This window comes from Mastigoproctus giganteus, chromosome 5 (genome assembly GCF_048544385.1).
Source record: "Mastigoproctus giganteus isolate SK-2022 chromosome 5, ASM4854438v1, whole genome shotgun sequence".
In the NCBI taxonomy this organism is placed as follows: Eukaryota; Metazoa; Arthropoda; class Arachnida; order Uropygi; family Thelyphonidae; genus Mastigoproctus; species Mastigoproctus giganteus.
This window is the reverse complement of record NC_143579.1, coordinates 96,825,908-96,841,214: the sequence shown is the minus strand read 5'-3', so window position 1 is coordinate 96,841,214 and position 15,307 is coordinate 96,825,908. Positions and strand designations below refer to the sequence as shown.

The 15,307-nt window shown below is 35.8% G+C and overlaps 1 protein-coding gene across 1 annotated transcript in view; it reads left to right on the top strand.

Moving 5' to 3' along the window:
• LanA (laminin subunit alpha) overlaps positions 1-15,307 on the top strand; it is a 1,178,005-nt gene that overhangs the window by 732,661 nt on the left and 430,037 nt on the right. Inside the window, exon 36 of the mRNA XM_090374120.1 lies at positions 11,123-11,266. Coding sequence (XP_090230246.1) covers positions 11,123-11,266 — 144 coding nt within the window. The remainder of the gene's footprint in view (positions 1-11,122; positions 11,267-15,307) is intronic.

Genomic DNA, 15,307 nt, shown 5'->3' with positions numbered 1-15,307 from the left:
CAGCTACACTAGCTGAGCTTTATACATGTGCATGTAACATCAATTAGAACAATGTCACTTGGTTGGAGTCTGGTAAGTTTTGAGTTCCATGAGACCAATAAATGAATACAGTTACTTCATTACACTTACTAATCTCTTTTACAAAGTGCAATATTCTGTGTTTTGATGTAATGTTGTGTGTTACATTTAACACACATCCAGATAATGACTGGAACTTATAGGTTGATCATTCACATACTAGCAAGAATTATGTGGATTTATTGGATGTCTGTTTTCTACATCAGCACATTATAGAGGTAACAAGAGCAACCAACACTCTTGATCTGATTATCAGCAGTGATTCCTCATGTTAAAGTCTGCAGAGTGTAGATATTTTGCAGATAAAAGACTCACTAGATGGCAGTAATTACCAGTGGCGGAATCAGGGTAGGGGCACTTGCCCCTCCATGTCGTGTTTGGAGAATATACACCAATCGCTTAAATTCCCTTTAGCTACAAAAAAACATTTTTTTTTTCATTGTTAACATAGGATTTTGTCTATTTTTGCATTGTGGCTCAGCAATTTTCAACTGACTACAGTTGGCAACACTGATGCTGATGTGATTACCGTTTTAGTTTGAGGTGTCATGTAGTTTGGTCGTGCATAATGTTTACTTCAAATTAATTCATACTTTAGCTGGGTGCCTGTGTCTGCCAGTCACATTATGTTTAAGAGTCATATTTTTGTTCTGTGCATTATTTTGTGCCTTGTTTGTGTGCACAAACAAGGCACAAAATGGTGCTCCCCCCATCACAAATAGTGCCGCCTCCTGTTATTTTTTTCTGGATCCGCCACTGGTGATTACAGTGTATTGATGCTGGATTTACTGAAAGACATAACTACCGCCAAGGGTAAAGGGAAGGACTTTTTTTTCTTAAGAGTGACTACAGTAGTCTCATACATTTTTAAATTCCATTCGAAGGAACCACCTGATGATGTTACCAACATCAATTCCTAAATCAGAAGCATTCAGGGAAGTAATCATAGAAGATACTAGACACTAAGAAGTACTGTTCAAGACTTATACCTAAAAGGACATCAAATGAACTAATGTCAGGGCAAAAAAGAAAAATTCATGGGATTCATATAAATTATCATGTGATAGAAAAGCCTCGGGCAGATATAAACTAGTCTGCAGCCAAGTCACACAGGAGATTAGAAAAGCTAAAGCAGATTATGAGAAATCTTTTGGCAAAGAATGCAAAGAAAATAGCAAAAGCTCCAAGTATCTCAACACTACAAGGAAGAGGTTAATCACATTGGCCCACTTGATATCAGCTGATGACTGAAAAACTGAATAGGTATTTTGCACCTGCACTTACACATGAGGAATTCTTTAGGGATGGGAATGACTCATACAGTGATGGACAAAAAACTGAATCACCTTAAAACAAGTAACATTTGTAGTTATAAGATATTGTTTGATTACAGTCATTTTGTTTGTCGCAAAGCATCAGCTGTTTCTATAAATATGGAAGGGTATACATGCCCATTGTAATACGTGTATACCTTTCCTCTTGGAAGGGTATACACAAAGGGTATAAACGGCTGTGCCTTTGTAATTGCCATTTAAAACTGGACTTTGAGATGGCCTATGTTGTAGAAACAAGTGCACAAACTATCCAAATATGGCTTTTGGAATGTGGTCTGCATGCCTATGGGCCCAAGAAGAAGCCTTTGTTGACCCAACAAATGAGGAAAAAGCAACTTTCTTGGGTTAAAATGCATGTTTCATGGACAAATGAGCAATGTGACACCGTCATATTTTCTGACAAATCGAAATTCAACCTTCATGGCTCAGATGGGAAGTGATAAGTCAGAAGACGAAAATCGGAAGCTTACCATCCTGACTGCATAACACTGACTGTAAAGTTCCCTGCTGATCAGATGGTCTGGGGATGCATAACAAGCAAAGGAGTGGGGTGAATTAAGTTTTTTAATGGAATGGTGAATGCAGAAACCTACACTGCTATTTTGCAGCGGTGCCTGAAACCTGTTATTAGGATCACCACACAGACACCCAAAACTGCATTTTTCAACAGGACTCAGCACTTTTCCACACAGCAAAATTGGTAAGTTTTATGCTGTTTAGATTTAATGATGAGTTTGTCTTCTTATCTCACAAGGCTTAAAACATACTTACACCAATGTTTTCCCTCGTTTTTCTCCCTTAAGGTGCAGTAATACCTCAGATATGCTTGCATTACAGTGGACTGACCCGGCAACAGTCCAGATTTTAACCCCATTGAAAATTGCTGGTACATAATGTTGTCTAAAATTGCTCAGAAGAAGCCAACAAGTAAGATTCAACTGCAGGAGAGCATTATAAGGTGTGGTACCATGAAATTGGGCAGCTGTATATCTAGAAGTTGATTAACTCTATGCCAGATCATTGCAAGGCTGTAATTGCAGCTCAAGGAGGAAGAACAAAATATTGAGGACTTATTTTGCTGATTTACAGTACATAATACTATTACGTTAACTTGTCACTTCAGTTTGTACACATAAATGCTATAAAATGTATGTTTGGTTCTCATGATTGCCACTTGCATGATTTCTCATATTTCCATTAATTATGCATTTTACCCTTTGGGAAGATATTTAAGGCAATTAGGTATATCAGGTAGTCTTTTTATTGGATTTCATTCACAGAGATATATATCTCCTATCTAACAAATGCATTTTTATTTGAACATTTCTGCAACTTACAATGCAGCACAAAACACATTATTTGCAAAATTCACAAGTGATTCAGTTTTTTTTGTCTGCCACTGTATCTATCAAACTCTAACGGGTAGGCGCCTCCATAGCCAGGTGGGCAGGAGCAGCAGTGCAGAGCACATACTTGTTGATTTGACTGAGGTTCGAGCTCATGACCACCAAATACAGAGGATGCAGAAAGGTCAGGGAATGACCACCACATATCCCCGGAGCAATATAGCCTTAGTTGCTAATGCTCCTAAAAACCAAATAACAAACAACAACTAACGGGAAACTAAATAATTTTGTGACCTATAAGATTGGTGAGGGCAAGAAAGGTATGCTCTTACCAAGAAAGTCTTCACTTCTGCAAATTGCAGTGTCTGAAGACTTAGACATCTTCAAAGTGATTTGATTGAGGTGTTTAAGTTTTTCGATATCTTTGAACAAGCTCAATGCTAATGACATTCTTCCTCCAAATAACATGGATGAAATTTGTCCATCTTTATTTCATTCATGATGAAATAAAGAAATTTACACATTTAATATTTGAGTGAAATTGAGATGAAAAGGAATAAAAGAAAAAAAAATTGGGTAACTTTGATAAAAATTAACTATCTTTCTTATTTTTTTTTAGTGTGTGTGTGCTCTGATTTTGGTTCACCTGTAATTATTAATGAATTTTCATTAATAGTTTTTAATGGAAATCCTGTATTGAAATAGGCAAATTATTAATGATAGAACTAAGTCAAATGATTGAAGTTATTGTTTTTGAACAATAAATGAATTTGAACAATATTGTTATTGTTTTTGAACAATAAATGAATGAATGAAGTGTATTGTTTGTTACACAGTTACTAATTATAATCATTCTTATACCTTAATGTTCTGTTTTTTCTGACTGGCTTTGATTTCATGTTTGTATGCCATCTGTATAGCATAAACCCTTGACATTCCTATGCACTTCAAAGACAGATTTATCTTATAATGAAATATAACATGATAAGGTTTGTTATGCATGCTTAATTTTTGCTGTTTGCATTCAGTGAATTAATCAGCCTACACAAATGATGGGGCATAAATTCAAAATGAGGAAGGATAGTTGCAGGATAGATGTGCAGTAGTTTTCCTTCAGCCTTCGAGTGATTGATTGCTGGGAAAAACGTCCATCCAATGTTGTGGAATCATGAATTGTGAATTTGAATAAATTCAAGAAAGAACTAGAGAAATTATTGCAGAGAATGGACAGGTAATGTGGGAAGTTGTGTTTTTTTGGCTTATACTGTATAAGCTTGTTTTCTGAATAATTTGCTGTTGTTATTGTTGTTATTTGGTTTTTAGGAGCATTAGCAACTAAGGCCATATTGCTCTGGGAATATGTGGTGGTCATTCCCTGACCTTTCCGCATCCTCTGTATTTGGTGGTGATGGGCTTGAACCCCGGTCTAATCAAGAAGCGTGTGCTATGCACACGCTTCTTGGTTAGACCGGGGTTCGAGCTGCTGCTCCTTCCCACCTGGCTACGGAGGCGCCAAATAATTTGCCTCTGCTACTTCCAATACTAAAGCTTAATTGGAGTAAACTGCATCAACATTCAGTACTACTTTTCTTTTCAGAAAGGTGGGATAATCTTCTTTCAGTAATCATATTGTATGCCATGTTAATGCTAAGCAGAATTGAACAATGGTGACATCTGAAATCCTTCTGAAATTTCTGTACATATTTAAAGAAAGAAGTACCACTTACCCATGCCATTATGGTAAATAGCTCTCTCTCTAACAACAAGAACACCTTGAATTACATGATTACTGCAGTCCTAATAAACTTTGCACAGGTGAAAAACCATAATCTTGAAAATAATTGTTCAATAAAAAAAGAGTAATGTGATAGTTTTGCATTCTGTATTAGATTACTGGGCCTCCTTCCCCTCCTGCACACAAACATACTTCATTGGGCTATAAACGACAAAAGTAAATCTGACTGTACTCTAGTATAATTATTGAAGACATTAACTGTGGCCTGTAGCAAACTATAAATATTTGAATATTGTTAATCAGTTCATGCAAACTTTTCATTATACCTTTAGCAGTTTTTGCCATTCTAAATGTGATTTCATAGCCTTGAAAAGGATGTCTTGTGCTATTCTTTATTCTTTTAAAAAATTTATAACTGAATATATCGCATCTTACAGATATAAATCTTTATTGTCTGAAGAAATTAAATCTTCTAATTTTACCCATAACTGTGTTTCCCTTCTCCCCCTCAGGAAGTTGTTAATGATTCTGTATGTGGTTCCATTCTTCCGTATTAGAGTAAAATGTTTCATTTTGTGAATTTCTTATCCAGTTTATAGTTTATTCATATGTTCTTAATTACAGCTCTGAAGGGTTAAGTGAAACAGAGAGAAACTGAACATCTACAATCATTTCTCTTGGATATGGCCAGTTTCTGAAACATTTTTTTTCTAATTGTGGAAATAGGGTAGAAAAGAGAATACAGCAGCTCAGTAGGTCACACATTGGAAACCACTACGGTTGCTGGTGGTTCCTTCTGCAAGATATAGAGTTTGGTCCTAACAGTGTCTATTGTAAATTTGGTTCTTGCCATGAACTGCACTTTTTTTTATCTTCCTTTTTGGGATAAGGCCACACTGCATTATATCCAATTACAAAATATTTGGTCTATGTATCCCATCCCTCCAGGCTAACAGTTTTCCAAAGCTCTTAACACTGCCTCAATAGCATCATATTCTTGTATCTCTTCTATGTCAATGTATCCCATCCCTGTAAAAATAGTCTCTTCTGTTAATAAGCATATATCATGCTGAGCCATGTACAGTTCTCTCCAGAGCCAGGTTGATTGATAAGCCTCTTATATATTCACTCCTTTCATGTCTGGGCAGAATTGCAGACACTTTCAAATTTATTCCAAACTTGCAACTTTTTCTTAGCATTGCCCCATATTTGATAAGCATTTACTCATGTTTTCTACTCTTAATGTCATTATTACCAACATATACAATAGTATCACCTTTTGTGTCCCTTAAAAGATGATAGCTGCTCTACAGCATCCTCACTTTCAGTCCCTAGTGAACCTTGGTCCTGTTCCATATATCCTTTTTACAGAATATATTTCTCTGTTACTCTGACAACAAAGCCACCAACAAATGATACCTCTTTTGGGACCAGGAAGGAGGAGTCAGTTCTTGGTGGCTGCTGTTGTGTTGTCTGTTGCACAAGCTTGGACTTGTGTTGAGCTCTGCAGTTTAATGTTCTCTTTCTTTTATTTCTTTTATGGCATCAGTCCTGTTGCTCAAGCCCTCGTATAAGTCCATCAGAGTGCTGAATTTTCATTTAACTTCCTCATGCCCTTTAAAATGAACATGCACAAAGGCATCCCCTTTGGCTGTTTCATGTCTGACTAAAGTTAGTTTTGCAAAGAGAAACAAGCAGATCAGATTACAAAATCCTGATTTTTAACAGAAAATTCCTGCTGCTCAGAGTCTTTTGCTTCACACATTGGAAACCACTACGGTTTCCAATGTGTGAAGCAAATTATGTCCCAGATTAGAGCGCTTCACGCTCTAATCTGGGACATAATTCTAATATAAATTTATCGATACTGCACAAAACTAAGGGTTACAAGTATAATGTAATGCAGTATAACACACAAGTATAGTACAGTATAAACTATATTCAGATTGTTTGGTAATGCTTACTACACTATTTTACGGTGTATTTTTGTGCTGTGTGATTCAGTTAGCTGATGAGATCATGTTTGTTTTGCTATATATTTATAGTTTGTGGACTTAATAAGACACTTTTAATATAACTAGATTCCTATGGAATTATATAGAAAACTGCTACAATATCACATTTATATCATTCTGTAGCAATACTGTAATTGATAATACATTTAGATTGTTTTTATATGGATACTATAACAATGGTGGAACACCACAACTTTCATTTTTAAGCACTTTTGAAAACCATGCAAATAACAAATCAACCAACTTTATTAGATAAACACAAGTTAACAAGTGCACTATTAAACTTAAAGAAAAAAATATAAAAAAAATTTTTTTCAATTTTTTTAAAATAATACAGTGAACTTAGCAGCTCTCAAAAAACAATCTGTTCACCCCTTCTGAAGTTGTTCAGAAGATGTCCAATGTTGTAACCAGTGTAGCTCACCTTCCAATACAGAGAGCAAGCTGCTTTTGATTTGACATTTTTTTTATTACAAAAAGTCACTACAGTCTTGTAATTTGAATAATTTCTTAGATGCTGAATCAAATAAATTGATAAAAAAAATTTAAAAATAATAAATAAATACACTTATTTGATAGATTTGAATCACCACATCCAGCAACTTATTTTCTGGCTGTTTTTAGGAATATGAACAAACTTGATAAACTTCCTGAGAATCAGCAAGTTTGTTTCTTCAATTATTGATTCATCCAAGCATTGTATCAGAACTGATTTGGGTGAAGATTTCTCCTCATTGCCATAAAAGTTTTACTGTGAAAAGCACTGAACAATCTAATCAAGAGTTATAACTCATTGATAATTAACAATGGATTAGTCATAAGAGTTTCTAGGTGTCTCAATTCACAAATGAAGCATTAAGCTTTAGTAATGAATTTACTAAACAATTTTGGATTATCAAATTTGTAAACAACATTGACACACAACAACAACAACTTCCATCCATTTTTATTTGCCCAGGTGTTGCTTAAAAGAAAAATTAGGTGAGGATTGTGGTGACTCATGGCACAGATCCAGGTAATTATCTTTTGTGGAAAAGGTTGTCTTGTTTGAGAAACTTGATAGTGAGACTTTGCTTAAATTATTGTGTGAAACATTTGGCATTGGTTCATCAACTGTATAAGCTTTATTTTGGAAGGGGAAATAATTTTATTTTATTGTTATTATTATTTATTTATTATTATTATTATTATTATTTATTTTTGTTTGTTTGACCACAATATGACCACCTAATCTGGCAGGGTTCAGACTCTGGGATTGCTGACTATTGGAGGGCTGACTTAATTGAGAACTGGTAGATTTTTGTGTCATGTCATCTCTTTTTTTATATTTCTGTGTTCATCTCCATTATGGTTAAATCAGAACTTCTTTTTAACCAGCTTCTTATCCACGGAACAATAAGACAACTAACAGGAGAAAATTAACCCTAATGGACTTCTTAACGACTGATGATGTTACCAACAGGAAATTCAAAATGGGAAGCATTCAAAGAACTTATCTTGGAAGCTACTGGGCTTTACATACCAACTAAGAAATATTGTTCAAGGTTTAGGCCAAAATGATGTCAGATGAACTAATGAGGCATATGGCAGAGAAGAAAAATGCATGGGATACTTACAAATTAACACATGACACAGAAGCCTATGATAGATACAAGTTGATATGCAACCAAGTTACAAAGGAGGTTAGGCAGGCGAAGGCAGATTACGAAAACTCCTTGGCAAGGGATGCAAAGAAAAACAGCAAAGAGTTCTTTACTTATGTAAACTCTAGAAGGATGAGGATGAATCAGATTGGTCCACTTGATATTGATGGGTCAACTGTTGATGATCCTGCTCAGGTAGCTAACAAATTAAATGAATATTTTGCATCGACATTCACACATGAGGAGTTATTCAGCGAGGGGAATGCCAGAGGTGTATTCAACTCTAGCAGTAAGCTACAGAATCTTGAAATAACTGGGAGTAAAGTGGAGGAGAAACTGTTGAAGATAAACACAAGAAAGGCACCCAGGGTGGATGGGATCTATCCAGTTATATTAAAGGAGGCAGCAAAGGAAGTAAGCAAACCCCTTAGCCATAATTATGAGAGCTTCCTTGGACTCAGGGGAGGTACCCATAGACTGGAAATGTGCAAATGTGACCCCAATTCACAAAGGAGGATCAAAGGCTGACACAAATAATTATAGACCTGTGAGCTTAACTTCTGTTCCAGGAAAATTAATGGAGGCACTGGTTAAAGAAGCACTGCAGGATCATTTAGACAAGACTTCAGTTATAGCTCGGACACAGCATGGTTTTGTTAAGGGGAAGTCTTGCCTGACCAATTTGATTGGATGCTATGATGCAGTCACAAAAGAACTGGATGCAGGGAATAGCTTTGATATTATGTACTTGGATCTTAGAAAGGCTTTTGATACTGTTGCACATGGAAGACTGCTACACAAATTGGAGCAGTGTGACATTGGAGGTAAATTGCTGCTATGGATAAAGGGGTAGTTGAGGGGGAGAAGACAGAGAGTGGTAATCAATGGACACTGCTCATCGTGGACTAATGTTATTAGTGGAGTCCCTCAGGGCTCAGTTTTGGGTCCATTATTGTTTTCTGTATTTATAAATGATATTGATGATGGTATATCAAGCTTAATGTCCAAGTTTGCAGACGATACAAAGGTTGGCAGGGTTGTCAAGGACACTACTGACACTATGCTGCTGCAACAGGATCTGGAAAGGTTGAGCAGATGGGCTGAGAGGTGGCAAATGAAGTTTAACATTGACAAATGTAAAGTACTACACATGGGAAACAGCAACCCCAGAGCAACGTATCAACTCTGTGGTACTACACTGACAGTGGTAGAGAATGAAAGGGACTTGGGGGTGGTTGTGCAGGCAGATATGAAGTTCTCTGAGCAGTGCAGACGGGCTGCAAGAGTAGCTCATGGAGTATTGTCAATGATATACAGGAATTTTTCCAGCAGGGATAAGGAGGTGATTATTCCCTTGTATAAGGCAATGGTCAGGCCACACCTAGAGTACTGTATACAGGTCTGGAGGCCTCATTTCAAGAAGGATGTAGAGCTGCTGGAACGAGTACAGAGAAGGGCAACAAGATTAGTGAATGGAACAAAGGGGTGCTCTTACGAAGAAAGGCTTAAGTTTTGCAAATTACAGTGTCTGGAGATTAGGCACCAGCGAGGTGATCTGATAGAGGTGTATAAAGCCTTGAATGGTTTAAGCATGCTCAATGCTGATGGGATCCTTCCTCTAGCTCAGAAAAATCACCTGAGAGGGCATAAATTCAAATTGAGGAAAGACAGATGTAGGATAGACGTGCGGAAATTTGCCTTTAGCCAGCGGGTGGTTGGTTGGTGGAACAGACATCCATCCCTTGTAGTGGAGGTTGATAGCCTAAATAAGTTTAAGGCTCAGCTGGACAGGTATTTTGAACGAACAGAGGGGTGAAGTGGATGTGGGTTTTTTTTTTTTTTTTTGACTGATGCTGCATAAGCTTGCTTTCTTGCATCAAATGCCTCTACTAATGCTAATGCTAACCATGGTGGAATTTTTTTATAGAATTAACCCTGACCATGCCCTTTTGAGGCTGTGTAAAGACATTGTGTGGAATAAGTGGATTCATAACTTTTGGAACGGTATCAGTTGTATTCCTGACAGTGGTTCTTGAAATTTTGTCAATTCCAGTATAGGAGGTTTAAAGAAATGTGTGTGATTTAACCAATTATAAATACTCTGTCAAACAGAAAATAATTTCTGTAAACAATGTGTTGATCAAAAACTTCTGTTATTAAATAAACACAGTCATTATAGCATTACATAAAACTGCATCATTTGTCACCAAGACCAAATTAAAGTTCTCCTTCTTGTTTAATGAAGCCATCATATTGAAAGCCCACATGAGTGAAGGTTTCTTGGCCATTTGCTTTTTCCAGCATCACTACCTTTGATCCAAGTGCTAATAGTCCAGGTAGGTACCTAGATATATAATTTGACTACAAAGCTAATGAACCATCACACATGGAAATACCTCAACTAGGAGCTAGCCAGCACAATGCAAAATAAAACCCTTTTGGGATTTTCAATTTTTTTCCCACTCATTCCCATATTGCTAAAATAAATTCAGGACAGAACCTCAAACCATTGGTTATTATGTGAGTATGTTTTTTATTTCATTTTGTAAAATTGGTCAGCTGCCTTAGATTATTTAAAGCTTCATTAATCATGGTGCAAGTGTGAACTGTCATTTATTCTCTCTTCATTTCATATTGATATTAATTGAGATGGAGTTTGCATCAAGTTGCATTAATTCACAAAGTACTTTTTTTCTGTCAATAAATATTAATTTTAAAAATCAGAGTTCTTTTTATAATTCGTTGTACATGAATCACCCATTTTATTTACTTCTGTAAATATTTATATAATTTGACTTTTGAGAAAGGTCAGATTTTTGGAGAGTCCAAAAATTTGACCACAGAAACACATCTCCCATTTATAGCATATAAATGTATATATGTAAAAAAAAAAAAAAAATCAACAAATCATCAACAAAATATTAAAACATTAATAATATTAATAATTAACTCTTAACATTATTTTTCATAGCATGCAACTGTGATGAGAAGCATTCTGCAGGTGTTGTATGTGATGCTGTAACTGGTCAGTGCCAGTGTCTACCAGGAGTGCTCGGAGATAAATGTGACAGCTGCCCTTACCGTTGGGTCTTTATCGAAAGACAAGGCTGCCAAGGTATTCATGTATTAATTTCTCCATTTATCTGTTATTGCATAGAACTGAAATTTGGAGTGGACGGCATCAATACCATATGGTAATAGAAGGGTTTAAAAAAAATTGTTTCAAAAGATTGGTTGATTTTCTGATCCATACAACTACTTTTGTCATTCTCATTCATATGGTACTAGATATGATATTTATCATTGGTCAGTTTCAGACCAATTTTAGACTAACACACTTTTAGAGGCATATCATGTATTATACAAAGTGTGTTCATGACTTGATTTGTGTCTTGTGCAGGCAAAAAAAAATAACTTGTTAGGAATAATCTCAAATCCTCCAACCCAAAATCAGCTAATTACCTACCTGAACAGAATTTTAGAACTGTGCATTCAGATATGAAATTATCTGAGCAGTGACAACAGGCTGCCAGGATAGATCAAGGGGTTTTGTCAATGATGCACAGGACTTTTGCTAGCAGGGATAAGGAGGTGATTAAGGCTTTAAATGGATTGAGGAAGCTAAATGTTGATGGAACTTTTTCCTCTTGCTCAGACTACACACTTGAGGATGAATAAATTAAAACTGAGGAAGAATGGGTGCTGGATAGATGTGCAAAAATTTGCCTTCATTCAGCGGGTGACTGATTGTGAGAATAAACTCCTATCTAGTGTTGTAGGGTGGGTAGTTTGAATAAATTCTGGGAAGAACTAGAAAAGCTGTTAGAAGGGATGGGATGGACAGGTGGTATAGAAAATGTTGGCTTTTTTTTTTTTTTTTTTTTTGATACTGTATAAGTTTTCTTTCTTGCCTAATTTGCCACAACTAAGTGAACATGATACTTGGCAAGTGTTGTTAGTGAATCTCCTTTACTCAAAACAACTGTAGTTCCTTTGCTTTAACACAACAGATTGAAGAGGAGTCTCTCTTTCACAAAAATGGTTGTCTAATATAATAAAAAGAAGTCTGGTGACCGTTTTTTTTTTTTTTTTTTCCCATTTGTAGTGGAGAAAAAAGGCACAGCATTTGACGTGTATGTTTCTCTAGTTGACTCACAAGTCATGTTCCAACATGCTCATTCCTTTGCATTGAGACTGGTTTTCATTACCTTATGTGGTTGCAGTTTGCTGGAAAAATGACAAACAAAAGAATTGAACAGCAAATCGACCTCAAATTTTTAACAAAAAAAAAAAAAAAAACAATGAAAGTTATGAGTTTTTATGTCAAGTTCATGGGAAAGGTATTATGTCAAGAGCTCACACGTTTGAATGGCATAAAAGATTTTTAGAAATAAGAAAGAATGTAGAAGATGAAAAATTACCAGGTTGTCCTGTATCCATGGGATCTGATGAATATGTGAACTGGGTAAGGACAATGATTAAAAGTGATCATCGTTTAAGCATTGGAATGGTTGCATCAGAACTCAATATAGATAAAAAAATAGTTAGACAAATTTTAACTGAAAATTTAGGTATGAGAAAAGTGTGTGCCAAGATGGTGCCAAAAATTTTGAATGAAGATCAAAGAATGAGAAGGCTCCAAGTTTGCGAAAATGTTTTGAAAAAAACTGAAGATCCAGAATTACTTGTGATGAAAGTTGGCTGTTCCAATATGATGCAGAAACTAAAAGATAATGGAAGACAAAATAATCCCCCACACCAAGAAAAGCAAGAATGTCAAAATCAAGAATGAAAACCATGCTTCTTGTTTTCTTTGATATTATAGAAATTATTATGACTGAATATATCCCACCAAATCAGACAGTCAATCAAACATACTACACAGCCTTATCAGAACAATGAAGTTCTGATAAGGCTGTGTGAAAAAAGGATGGTTGGATGCTTCATCAACACAATACCCCAGCATAAAACATGCTCTCTGTTCTCCATTTTCTGGCAAAAAAAAAAAAAAAAAACAAATCCCACATGTGTGAACATGCACCCTACTTGCCAGACCTTGCCCATTTTACTTTTTCTCTTCCCTAAACTGAAAAGTGTACTTAACAGAACCTGTTTTCAGTACACTGAAAGCATTAAAAAAAAAAAAAAAAACAACCAAAGTGTCACAGGACTTACAGAAAGATGATATCCAGAAATGTTTCTGTGCTTGGAAGAAATGTATGGAACAGTATTTTGAATTTTAAAGGGGATAACTTGTAAGGCATGAAATAATTCATTGTATTTATTTTATTGCAACAGTCTCATTATTTAATAGCTGCACCAAACATTCAGTCACTTTTATGACTAAATGTTTTTTCCTCTATATGTTACAAAAGTGACACAAGTTAATTATAACTCTGTACATATTAAATTCATTTGTTGTTTTAGTGTTTTCCATCACAATAAATCATTCTGAACCTGGTGTATTTAGTTTGTGTCTTAACTACAGGAACTCCCTGACTTACGTAAGGGTTGCGTTCCATGGAACGCTACATAAGTTGGAATTTCCCCCATGCTTGTGCAACACTCGCAGCTGTGCTCGCTGAATTTATTGAATCAAAAAAGAAATGTTCAACAAACATGTGAATTGAATTATTTATGTATATATTCAATTTTTTATCTCATGCGCATGAAAAATTACAAAAGAGTGCAATTTAAAAAAAATTCAAAATCATGAAATTACAAAAGCATGCAATCTAAAAAAATTTCAAAATTATAAAATTACAAAAAAAGAGAGGAGACAGGCATAACATCAGTAAGTTTTATCTCTCGAGCATCATTGCCAGAATTGGCTTCTTCAGCTGATAAGTACGCCGCTGCAGAGGTTGTGGCCTATGGAGATTTAGAAGGGGTCAGCCACTCAACCCTATGAAAGAATATATTAATGGATGACTGGATGGTGGCTTTTTTCTTTTCAGCATAGATTTCTTTGTAGCAAGCAAGCAAGCATATCATTCACCCCTCTGTTAACTTTTAAGAATTTTTCCCTGTCAGGATCCATCTGCTGAAACCTGACAATTGCTGATACAATTTCACAAAATGCCATTGCCATCTCTCTGGTGATGAAGCATCTCGGCTCCTCATATGGTTAATAAGTTCTTTGTTAGATAATTCCTTTTCTTCTTCCTCTATTAACTCCTCCACGTCTTTGGCATCAACCTCCAACTGAAGTAGCTCTGCAACCTTTACAATCTTATCTGTAACCTCTTCATATGATTTGTCTTTTCCAATTCCTTCAAAGCCTTTTACATGCCGTGGGCATATTTTCCTCTCTGTGCCATTTAAACAACTTTTAGTAATTTCTGTCCAGGCCTTATTAATGTTTAAGATGGCGTGGTAAATATTGTAAGATTTCCAAAAGTCTCTTAGATTAAAATTTTTCTCACCGTCTACTGCAGACAATGCCTAAGCAAATCTCGTGTTTAAATAGTATGCTTTTAAATTCAAAATAACACCCTGATCCATAGGTTGGATGAGTGAAGTTGTGTTTGGTGGTAAAAATATGGCTCTCACATTTGAATTGAAATCATCTAGATGCATAGGATGTCCAGGAGCATTATCTAATAGAAGCAAAATCTTGAAAGGAACGTCGTTGCCTTTACAATATTTTTCAATTTCGGGAATGAAGCAGAATTTAAACCAATCCTCAAAGAGCGATATTATTGTCCATTCTCTCTGGTTCAATTGGAAATGCATGGGTAGGGTAGCTTTATTGATGCCCTTAAATGCACGAGGATTTCCTGAATGGTACACAAGCAGTGGTTTTAATCTGTAATCTCCCGCTGAAATAGTCCCAAGCAAGAGTGTGGCCCTATCTTTTGAAGCCTTGAAACCTGGCATTGTCTTTTCCTCTTTGGAAATGTATGTTTGATCCGGCATTTTTTTCCAATACAGAGCAGTCTCGTCAATGTTAGAAATTTGCTGCGTTCAACAGCAGCCTTCATCAATAATTTATTCCAACACATCACAAAATTTCTCTGCAGCTGCAGAATCGGCACTGGCGACTTCACCACATACTTTACGTTGTGGACACCAGCATGATGCTTGAACCTATTAAACTACCTGCTGCTTGCTACGAACTTGGCTTGGGGTTCACCATAATTATTCTTAATATCTT